General features: G+C 40.9%; 1 protein-coding gene across 2 annotated transcripts in view; it reads left to right on the forward strand.

The window, feature by feature from the left end:
- The window catches only part of LOC122919830 (transmembrane protein 59-like), a 98697-nt gene extending 88271 nt beyond the window's left edge, over positions 1 to 10426 (forward strand). For both annotated transcript variants that reach the window (XM_044269024.1, XM_044269028.1), the window contains exons 6-8: positions 3427 to 3538; positions 5988 to 6105; positions 7711 to 10426. In XM_044269024.1, the coding sequence (XP_044124959.1) occupies positions 3427 to 3538; positions 5988 to 6105; positions 7711 to 7872 (392 nt within the window). In that variant the 3' untranslated portion in view covers positions 7873 to 10426. The remainder of the gene's footprint in view (positions 1 to 3426; positions 3539 to 5987; positions 6106 to 7710) is intronic.
- Positions 10427 to 12176: the final 1750 nt, after the last annotated feature.

A 12176-nucleotide genomic window follows, 5' to 3' on the forward strand; every position in this document is an offset into this window, starting at 1 on the left:
TGAACCTCATACAGCAGGTGTGCCTCAAGGATATGAACCCTTATCAAGTCATTGCTTATCAAATAACCTTGTTCCCTTCAGACAGACATGTCTTAGGAAGTTGGTTCACTCCTTACAGATGGTCCCATATCTTTAGCAATAACTTTTAAATACAATGAACGTTTATGTTCACAATTATTTTTATATAAACTGAACTTACCATGAACTCATCTTGGCTTCCTCAGACACATAATAGAACTTTGGTTCAGGCTGATTTTATTCTAAAAGGGCTTCTGTCACCCCACTAAACTGTTTTTTTTTTTGTTTACTTATAATCCCTATACTGCGATTTATGCCTACATAATCTAATTAATCATTATGGTTCAGTAGATTGTGTTAAAAATGTGCTTTTAAAATATGCAAATTACCTTGCTACCAGCAAGTAGGGCGGCTACTTGCTGGTAGCAGCCACATCCTCCGATCCTAAAGACGCCCCCTCCTCATGTTGATTGACAGGGCCAGGGAACGGGATCGTTCTCTGCTGGCCCTGTTTGCATTCAAAATCTTGCGCCTGCGCCGTACCTGTCTTCAATCGGCGCAGGCCGCTCCATCCTTAATGCGCCTGCGCCGGGTGTAGATGTGACGTCATCGGTGCAGGCGCATTGAGGATGGAGCGGCCGCATCTCAGTGCGCCTGTGCTGACTGAATACCGTTACGGCGCAGCTGCGAGATCTTGATAACAGACAGGGCCAGCAGAGGACGATCCCGTTCCCTGGCCCTGTCAATCAACATGTGGAGGGGGCGTCTTTAGGATCGGCGGATGCAGCTGCTACCAGCAAGTAGCTGTCCTACTTGCTGGTAGCAAGGTAATTAGCATATTTTAAAAGCACGTTTTTAACACAATCTACTGAACCGAAATGATTAATTAGCTTATGTAGGCATAAATCGCAGTATAGGGATTATAAGTAAACAAATAAATAAAAAAACGGTTTAGTGGGGTGACAGAAGCCCTTTAAAGGCAATGAGATGAGCATTCATTTTCATTATAATGTCATTAGATAATATTGCATACGTATGAAAATGCACAACAGTGTCATGGCCGTACTGTAAAGTGGGGTCTGGTATAGTATGTCCCCACTCCAGTACAGCCTGACACTGGGTTTCTTGACCAGGCCCATATGCAGCATGAGGCCCCAAAATGTCCTCATTTCGGCTGCACTGACCAGCGTCCAGCCACCGGGCCTGGCCAAAAAGGAGCCCGGGTGTTGAGCAACGAACTGTTGGGCGTACAGGCTCATCTGCTCCACCATCAGATTTACCAGTGGGTTACTGAAAAAATGACAAAAAAGTCATATTCAGTGTAGCCCACTGTGGAAATCTGGATTCCTGATTGGCCTACAAAATCAGGAATCACGCGCTCGTATCGCTCTGGGCTACACCAGACAGGTTCACCGGCAGGGTGCTTCGGTGGATTTAACTGGTGGGCCGGAAAACTAGTACGAGCCCCAGAGCTGCTCGTACTAGGCTGGGCCACAGGGTCCCTAGCATGGCGGTCCCCTTGCTCCGCCTGGTGGCGTCTCCGCCGCCTTGGGGGCTCATCCTCATCGCTAGATAAAGAGGAGGACGCGGATGACAACAGGAAAGTGGGGTCATCCTCATCCTCACTGGGACTCTCTGAGTCGGAGGCAAGCTGGGCGTATGCCTCCTCGGCCAAAAACGTCCGGCGGACCACAGGGGAGTGTGTGTCTGCGTGTGTATGTGTGTGTGTGAATCTTTATTTAGGTGTGCGTGTGTGTGGGGGCACGGGTGTTCATGAACTCACCCTAAAACTAACAGAAAAAAAAATAAAAAATAACAAAAAAAGGGTAAAAAATTTGACTTTTTTTTTTCAAAACCGCTGATCAACCGTCCGAAGTTGATCAGCGGTGGGGTGTGCGATGCGCTAACAGTGGCCGGACGCCAAGAGTGCCAGCCACAGTCAGCGTACACCAAAAAAAAAATCCTGCACCCCAAAAAAGTTGGGGGGGAAGGGGGGGCAAGCGGCAGCACCCCTGGGGCGTCTAGGGTCACACAGCTGTGCTGTGGACCCCAGACACTCTAACTTAGGGTCATGCAACAAAAGTTTATCAAACTAACTTTCCCTTTATTTTCCCTGCCTAACCCAAACTTTCCCTATGCTTTCCCTATGTACCTGCTAGATAGATGGGGCGTGCTGGGGCACAGATCGGGTCCTGGGGGGCACAGATGGGGTGATGCTGGCACCAATGGATGACGACGTGCAGGCGGCTCCTCTCTCCTCCGGCTCCGGAACACAAAAGGGGGAGGAGCGCTTGCATCTTTTGAATCTCCCGCCGGCCCGCCCACCAACCAATCAGAGGCGATCCTGAAAGGTGATGTCACCATCACCACTCAGGATCGCAGGATGGTGATTCGTGGGGTAAAATCACACCACCATCACCATCCTGTTCCATGTTATCGGGTCTTCAGAGACCCGAATAACCGGGAAACGCAGAAAACCGCAGGTCTGAATTAACCTGAGGTTTTCTGCGATCGCATACATGGGGGTGTCACAGGACCCCCTGGCGCATTTGCCCCAGGTGCCTGCTCAATGATTTGAGCAGGCACGGGTGCCGATCACCGGCCGCCGCGAGATGGTGATGGAAAATACACCGGGTGTACAGGTACGCCCTGTGTCCTTTAAGTACCAGGACATAAGGGCGTACCTGTACATCCTGTGTCCTTAAGAGGTTAAGTGACTTGTCTCATTTGTCAAAATTCCTCACAATTTTTCAACTTTACAACATTTTTCAGTTATATCTATCCAATTTTTAAATGTATTCAATTTTTTTAATCTAGTTTTTAATCAAAGCAGCAAAGTGTCTTTAGACTTGGGGCCAGGGGCGAAGTAAGAAAATGTTTTGATAGTACTATGTATTTTATAATTATCTTGTCATAATTTTAGTATATTTTATTAATCAAGACTTTATATACTTTATTAGTATAGACATACTATAATGTAAATGGTTTTGCTACTAATAAGGTCATATATTATAGGGGTCAATTATGAATAGATATGTACCACTTTTGTGGTGTATATCTGGAACAGATTCTGTCGCAGGCCATGTTGCGGCAGAATCTGCGACTTTTTCTCTGCTCACGGCAGGCCACAAAAAGTGAGTGTGGCATGGGGGAGAGGGGACCGGCCTGTTTTAGGTGTAGAAAATGGTCTAAATGTAAGACAGCAAGGAAGTTGTCTTACATTTAGAATCGGCGGTGGATATGCTGAAGTTACTGTATGTAGAGGCCGGCGTCTTTATATAACTTTGTCAATCCACCGCCAGCATAGGGCTTATTAAGATCGCGTCTAAAAAGACCGCCTTAATAAATGTGCCTCTATATTTTTATTTAGGGATTTATTATCTAAGTATGTCTTTTATGTTTTTATAGGTGCACGTGACAAAACTGAGAAGAGTTCAGTTAAGGAGTCTAAAGTGAAGCATAAGTTACCCCACATGGAGTCCCCACAGTCAGAACATGATTTTCTGGGATGCATGTCGAAGTATGAGTCATTTACCCAACTCTCACACACACAATGACTCTGTGTTCCTTCTTCACAATCTTTTTTGTGCTCTTTCTCACTTCTTCTTCTTACTTTGTCCACCTTTTCTTCCCGCCTCCATCCATCACTACCATGTTTCCATTTCTTTTTTTTTCTCTCTCTCTCTCTCTCTCTCATACCTTTCTGTATAATGAACTATCAAAGCCTAACTAAGGTTCTTGTGGCCAATGTTCCCTCTATGTTATTTTGTTCTAAGCAATCATCTAAGGGTTTTAAACCCTGAGACAGCCATTTTCCATTTTTTCATCTGAGTGCTTTCTTACTAGAGCCATAACGTTTTTACTTTACTGTTCACATAGCCATATGAGGGCTTTTTTTTTACTTGACATGTTGTAATTTCTAATGCCACCATTTAATATTTAATTCTTTGTAGTGGGACACTTGAAAAAAATTCCAAATGGGGTGGAATTGGGAAAAAAACACCAGTTTTATAGATTTAATAGGAACAAAGCTGTGATAAGCCTCGGAGCAAGCTCAAGGCTACTAGAATGATTTCTGCATAGGTTAGCCGTTCAGGCCCCTGGAGTGCAGCGTTCCTGGCGAAAAGCCACTCAGAAGCTCCTCTGTCCAGGCTTCTACTTACCTCTTCATAAAAACAAATCCACTTAGTCATCTTCTGTCCTTAGCAAAACTGTGTTGTTACTTATCTTTTTATTTACAGTCACATACCCCTGTACCTTTAGAGCACCTCAAACATTTTAGTTGATAATAATAATAATAATAATAATAACTAATAATAATAAGAAAAAGTAGTAGTATTAATTATGTTAGAAACTTATTAAAGGTGTTGTCTGGTTATCTCATATTGATGACCTATCCTTAGGATAGGTCATCAGTATCAGATCAGTGGCGATCCAACACCAAGCACTCCCGGTGATTAGCTGTTCTGAAGAGAATGGAGCTCTCCCATTCAAGTGCATGGGACTGAGCAGGTGTAATTACACTGCTCTGCTGCTGCAGTGTCGATGGAGACCAAGTAAACAGCGATGGGATCACACTGTTTGTATGAACGCTGTGTTCTCATTAAATAGTTGATTGGTGAGGGTGTTGAAGTGAGGAGGCTTATTGTCACAGTGTAAGGGAACTGGAGGAACACCAGAAGGACAACAGAAGGAAAATTACCAGGAACTAGGCTTAAAGGCTAGGGACAGGGAACTGGTTACCACCTACGGAAACCCTAAACCTAGCCCTGACTCCCGTCAGTATAAATAGACCCTGAAGGTGGAAATATTCATACACCATAAATCTAGGCCCTAGAAAAGCCCTAGGATTGGTGACAGGGTCTGAGACCACTGGTTCCTTCCCAGATAAACGAACCAGCGTCTCCCTGAGGCCCAGTAAGCGGCAAGCAAATGGGAGCAACAGAATACCAAGAGAAGTACACTTATCTTATATAGAAAATGGATGAGCAGGGACTTAGATGAGGACAACACACCAGCTCTTCCAACTCCAGGCAGAGAATATCAACAGCATGGTAAGAAGTGTGAGTTCAGATTAAATAGAGGAGGAGTAATGACCAGAAGCTATACCTGAAACAAGAGGTGTGATCATACCAACAACAACACTGCAAAGTGAAAACCGAGGGGCTGTCAGATAACCTCACATGATGCAAGTCTCTAAGATTTTCTAACCTCTGTCACGGGAGGGATCGTGATACCTATAGGCCCTGCATGCTCCTCTGGAATTCTGTCTCAAAGCTTATTTAAAGTGTTGAATATTGACTTATGGGATTGCTGCTTTACATCAGGTGGCATTAGAGGCAGAGCTTGTTAAGAGCTCATTTACATCCTTTCTTTCCATAATTCCAGAGGAGCATGAATAGCCTATAAGCCTCCACATGCAGATTAAAGCGCTCTTAAAGGAGATATAGTACCCCCCACATTTTATATCAGACAAATGTGGATATCTTATTCCAAAAAATAGTTTTCCATTGGCTTTGCTGCTCAGTGCTATTCACTTGAGTATACCAGACCCAGCCCAGGGACAAGAGTGATGCTATTTTGGTATTAAGCAACCATGTTTTTCTACTATCATAAACTCCTTTAACATTTAGTCCATGCATGAATATACTGTATTTGTTATACAGTTAACTCATTTAATGTTTCTATGTTTGCTGTGCCAATGGAGTAATAGCCTTAAAGGGATTGTCTAAGATTAAAAAAATTATGTGTTTTTGTTTTATATTTGTCAATAGGCTGTGTCTGGTTTTGCAGTTCATCTCCATTTTACTCAAGAGATACATTCCATATAGTGCTGTTTCTGGGGAAAATATTTTTTTCTAATCCTGGTCAATCCCTTTAGACTCCGCTATCATAATCATAATGCTTCCACCTTTTGAAGTTAGTCTTAATAGCCTAGACAAAACTTTAATCTATAATTTTCCGTGCAGGCGATCAGGATTACCACGTTGGATTCTGGCTGCATGTTTGTTCCTGTCCATAATGGTGATGCTCTGGCTTAGCTGTGCCAGCCTTGTAACAGCCCCCGATCAACATGTAAAGGCTCAGGTAGAGTACAGCACTATTTTCCTTTACTGCTTAGGAGATAACATTTTAACAATTAGCCATGTGAATAACATGGACATTAGAATAAAGCCGCATTCTTATTTATGTAAAATATAGAACAGTATTGCTTTTTTGGTGGTAGGAGTGAATAGATTTTAGGTGAATGTGTCAACATTCAAGTTTTATGTTAGTTACTGTGAAAAGTGATTCATGCTTAATTTTAGGATAAAAAAAATACTATCCTCCTATTTTAGCTCTTCACTTATCATCTTAAGGCGCCCATGCACCAAAGTACTGTTTGGCCGAACAATATTTCCCTAAACACATACACAATCAGGTCAGCCAAGCAAGTGTGTGTTTTGAATAGGGAGAGAAGAGAAAGTAGATGCCACAGTATAATGACTGAAGTATGCATGGTATTATATACAAACCAATGACACCAATGTGTATTTATGCTAAGGAAGTTGACTTGCCTGTTGGTTTTTTTAGGAGAATCAACAGTGTTGGGCAAAAGTAGAATAAAAGCTTCAAACTTAGCAGTGAGCAGCAAATTCTGTTCACCATGGCCATTATATAGTCCCCAGTGTATAAGAGATAGTTTTCTCTGTGTATCATTAATATTACTACCATTTTCTGTGGATTAGAGGGCATCAAAACTAAAGGCAATACACTTTAGTTAACATTTGCCAACAGCTATTTTTCCAGACTTTCTATACACATGCATGATTAGCCAAGTGTGTATGTGTTCTGAAAGGGGCATGTGGTGTAAACCAGGGATGCCCAACCTGCGGCCCTCCAGCTGTTGCAAAACTACAACTCCCAGCATGCCCAGACAGTCTATAGCTATCAGCCTACAAAAGGGCATGATGGTAGTTGTAGTTTTACAACAGCTGAAGGGCCGCAGGTTGAGCATCCCTGGTGTAAACCATTGCCAGATACCTCTGATGCTGGATTTTCTCCCCTGAAAATAATAGTCAGGCATGTTAAAATCCAATGGCCCAATCCTTCATTCCCCCAATGGCAAAGTTTGGACACCTCCATACACATTAGATGGCTGCTGAGGCCTACTGTATTCAGTGGGTTTGGCAGACATTAATCTAGTATGTATGGCCAGTTTAATAAATCCTCAAGGTTTCATGCAGCTAAGTATACATGAATGAGTACATTATGTTTTCTGTTTATAAACCTTTGAAAAAATCCCTAACAAAAATATATTAGATGCTTCCAGAAAATGCAGTGACACAGCATTGTTGTCTATGTAACATACTTTTAAGATATTTGGTACTGAGACAGCCCACTTAATTAGATACATCAAAATTGACTTAACGGGTTTCCCTGGGATTTTAATATTGATGACCTATCCCCAGGATAGGTCATCAATATCTGATCGGTGGGGGGTATGACTCCCAGCAACCCTAACAATCAGCTGTTTGAAGAGGCAGTGGCGCTCCAGTGACATCACGTTAGGATAGGTCATCAATATTTTCCTCCTGGAAAACCCCTTTACGCTAATACAATGTAACCATTGTAAACAGGAACCTATTTGATTTTACTCAGTAAATATATTTAATGATGTAGTAAACCCATTTTATCTCTGCTTCCTAATAGCCACTGAGCATAAATGGAGACAAAGAATATCTGGAAGACATGGAAAAGCCAGAGCCCTTTCCACTGCCTCCTGTGGTGGCTGTTACCATCTGCCCTACTGAAGAGAGTGAGGAAGCTGGACCACTGCCAGTGAAAGTGGACCTAGATAAAACCATAATCTAAAACGGCCTTTTATATACCTTTAGTGCTTACGATGATTATAAAACCACAATGCACTAAAAGGAATAATTGTCTCGTTATACTGGTTTCATGAACTGTACTCTTTTGCTTCCTTTTGTTGCAAAGCATCTAGGATGATTGATCTTCAGATATAGAACCCACCAGAAATGGTCCAAATCTTGTGGTGTCTGATGTGGAGAGTAAAAGGTTGCAATGTTGGTTTCAGTAATAATGATATTTCTTAATAAGCTTAAGAGGTTTTCATGGATCTAATTTGCCCATAATGTTATAAAACCATCTAGTCTGTGTCTTCTGATGTACGAAGACAAGTCAATTACAAAGCTGTGCCGTATGTTAGATCTTTAAAATGTTCATTATAACATACAATACTATTAATAAAGATGTCAGTTACAGCTAAGAGACACGCTCAGGTTGACTCACAAACACCATAAACTTCATGATATTTAGCAACCTTAATTAAACTGTACATTTGCCTATGTCTTTGTATTTCTATGAAGATACTACTGGTACTGCATGAATCTAGTAATCACTATTTATATGTATGTTTTTCCTTTTTTACATGAAGGTAAAGCTTAAAATGCAAAGCAGCTTTCAGAAAGGAAATGCATTTTATAAAAGGGCCTCTTGCTGTATCAAGTACATTTTTAAGTACAGTAGATTGTTACATGCTTTATGTAAAGAAGGGTAATGTCTCCTCTGTTCTTTGAGATGTGAGATGTTCTCTAGGCAACTAGCATTTTATTACATTTAGAGCTACAGGTAATTGTTGTTGCATATAATGGTCTATTTGCTACTGACTGTTGAGTAATTTTTTAGACTACGATAAGAATGTTTTCTTCTATTTCCTTGTGTAAGAACATCCCCAGGAGTACAGCTGATTGCAGGGGATCTGAATATAAGCCCCTGACAATAAAATATCACTCTAGTAACTAATCATTTTTAAAGTAAGCATTACACAGGCTGTCTTTGTGATGCCCAGGTTTCCTGGGTCCTCCAGAGTGATCTCTGCTGTTTGTAGCAGGTCTTCACTCTATTACTGTACTTGCATATAACTTAATAGGTCATGCGATAAGGTTGCCAAAAAGTAGGCAACCTCTTCTGTTTCCATTAAAATTGTTGAAACTTTAAAACTGATGTTATTCTTCAGTCTACAAAATTTGGGCTGGATCCTGCATCTTGACTAACAGGTTGTGGATGAGGGCAGGATTATTGAATAGTTCAGATCAGCAAGTCAGAAGAATATGTGATAGATAGTAGTCCAGATATCCCATCTTGGCTTATAATTGTCCTTTGAAAATGGTTAGCTACCTCGTTGTCAGTCACTGAAAAAAAATGCATGTTTTTCTCAATATGGCTATATTGCTATATACTGTATGTACTGCACAGTGGTGCTTGAAAGTTTGTGAACCCTTCAGAATTTTGTTAAAACTACCTAAAACTACATCAGATTTTCACACAAGTCCTAAGATAGATTACCAAATCAAAATAGCCAAAAGTATTAAACTTGGTCATTTATTTATTGAGGAATATGACATTGCATGTATATGTGTGGCAAAAAGATGTAAACCTTTAGGATTAGCAGATAATTTGAAGGTGAAATTAGAGTCAGGAGTTTTTAGTCGATGATATGATCTTCACACCACATTTGTGGAAGTGTATGATGGCGTAAAAGAGATTTTTTTTGAGGACCTCAGAAGTAGAGTTGTTCATGCTCTTCAGGCTAGAGGAGGTTACAGAACCATCTTTAAAGAGTTTGGACTCCACCAATTCACATTCAGACAGAGAGTGTACAAATGAAGGCAATTCAAAACTATTATTACTCTCCCAGGAGGGTAAAATTAGTGTCAGGTGTTTTTAGTCGATGATATGGTCTTCACAACACATTTGTGGAAGTGTGTGATGGCACAAAATAGATTTTTTTTAGGACCTCAGAAGTAGTTGTTCATGCTCTTCAGGCTAGAGGAGGTTACAGAACCATCTTTAAAGAGTTTGGACTCCACCAATTCACATTCAGACAGACAGTGTACAAATTAAGGCAATTCAAAACTATTATTACCCTCCCCAGGAGTGGTTGATTGACAAAGATCACGCCAAGAGCAAGGCATGTATTTGTCTGCAAGGTAACTTCTAAGCAACTAAAGGCTTTTCTCACATTAGCTAATGTACATGAGTACATCATCAGGAGGACACTGAACAATGATGGTGTGTATGGCAGGATTGCAAAGAGAAAGCTGCTGCTCTCCAAAAAGAACATTGATTTTTATCTGAAGTTTGCTAATTATCACCTGGACAAGCCAGAAGGCTATTCGAACAATGTGGGTCATTTATTATACTGAAATATGCCTACATTAGGCGTATTTCAGGCCAGATGGTGGAGAAAAGGTTAGTTGCACTGCTATGTGCGACTTCTCACTGATCACGCCAGGTCTAAAATTGTGGGCGGGGAATGGGATGGGCTGGCAGGCCCATTTCATTCATCATTTTCTACTCCTGTTTTAGGCATAGAAAATGGTCTAAATATAAGACAGCTAGGAAGCTAGACGTGTCGAAGTTATGGAGAGGCCTGCACCTCTTCATAACTTTGGCGGATCCTCCACCAGATATAAGGCTTGTTAAGACCGGCGTCTAAAACATTGGTCTTAATAAATGTGCTCCAATGTTTTGTGGATGAATGAGACTAAAATAGAACTTTTTGGTTTAAATGAGAAGCGTTATGTTGGGAGAAAGTAATACACTGCATTCCAGCATAAAAACTTCTTCCCATCTGTGTAACATCATGGTTTGGCCTTTTTTTGCAGCATCTGGCCCATGACGGCTTGCCATCATTGATGGAACAATGAATTCTGAATTATACTAGCAAATTCTAAAGGAAAATGTCAAGATTTCTGTCAGTGAGCTGAATGTGGTCCTGCAGCAAAACAATCCTAAGCACACAAGTTGGTCTACCAAAGAATAGCTAAAGAAGAATAAAGTTAAAGTTTTGGAATGGCCAATTCCTGACCTTAATCCAACAGGAATGTTGTCGAGGGACATATAGAGTGCAGTTCATGTAAGGAAACCCACCAACATAACAGTTGAAGCTATTTTGTACAGAGGGATGGGCAAAAATTTCTCCAAGCTGATGTGCAGGACTAGTAAATGTTCAGTTGCAGTTATTGCTGTACAAAGGGGGTCACAGTAGATACAGAAAGCAAAGGTTCACATGTTTGCCAGATAATGGATCATTTTCCTCAAATAGATAACCAAGTCTAATATTTTTTTACTCATTTGTTTATATTTTATTATATTTATCTGCTTTCAGGACTTGTGTGGAAATCTGATGTAGTTTTAGGCACCACTAAGCGCAACACTTTTTTTATATTGTATCTTTCACTCAAGAGATACATTGCCCAAGTGTTAAGCGTGTCAGTTAAAGTTAAACATTGCAAGATAGATGAATATTGGTACTATGAGGAAATGCTTCATGTATAGCTAGTGAACTATTTCTCAGGTTTGACAGAAAGCAAATACCTTTTTCAGCATGTTTGGTCTAAAGATATTAACACAATACAACTGGAAAGGAAAAATGCAGTGATAATATCACAGTAATGATTGGCTGAGGATTTTTTAAACAGATTTCATCTTAAAGGGGTTATCCAATCCTAAAAACAGGCCCCCCCATATGCTGGACCCCCCACACTGAATATACTTACCTGGGTCCCAGCTCCCTGCGCCGCTTCTGGACCCGGGTTAGTATATTTAGCCTGGGGGGGGGATTATATAACCCCTTTAAGTATAGATTCTTTTGCAACTGCTTCTATTATGCATTCTTTATTTGATTTTTTAGAAAATGGTTGAGAAAAATCTTAATTGTTATCACGTCTGCTCTGCTGCACTGGAAGACCTCCAAACTGCAACTCCATATTCATCCAGGACCCGTATTTCTGGTGTATAATTGTACATCTGCTTATTAATTAAAAAGTAAGCTGCAAGCAGATATGGGCAATATATTGTGCTATTGTGTATATATTGTGCTAAATCAATGTGAGGCTGTGTGGTGGAGATGGTGCCTAGGTGGCTTTACATAATTAAAGTTTCATAATCCAGTGAATGTCATTCTGTATGGGGTGTGTGAAATGAGAGACACTTGTACAATTAACTACACTACTGTCAGGTCAGATAAACTGTGTGATTTAGTAGGCTCAGCAAATACCTAGTTTGTGTTTATGATGCATGCTACCAAGTGACCACACTTTCAGCATCATACTGTATGGCTAGAGGATACCGCTAGATGTCTTTAGGCTTCT

The sequence above is a fragment of the Bufo gargarizans genome, chromosome 1 (genome assembly GCF_014858855.1).
Source record: "Bufo gargarizans isolate SCDJY-AF-19 chromosome 1, ASM1485885v1, whole genome shotgun sequence".
In the NCBI taxonomy this organism is placed as follows: Eukaryota; Metazoa; Chordata; class Amphibia; order Anura; family Bufonidae; genus Bufo; species Bufo gargarizans.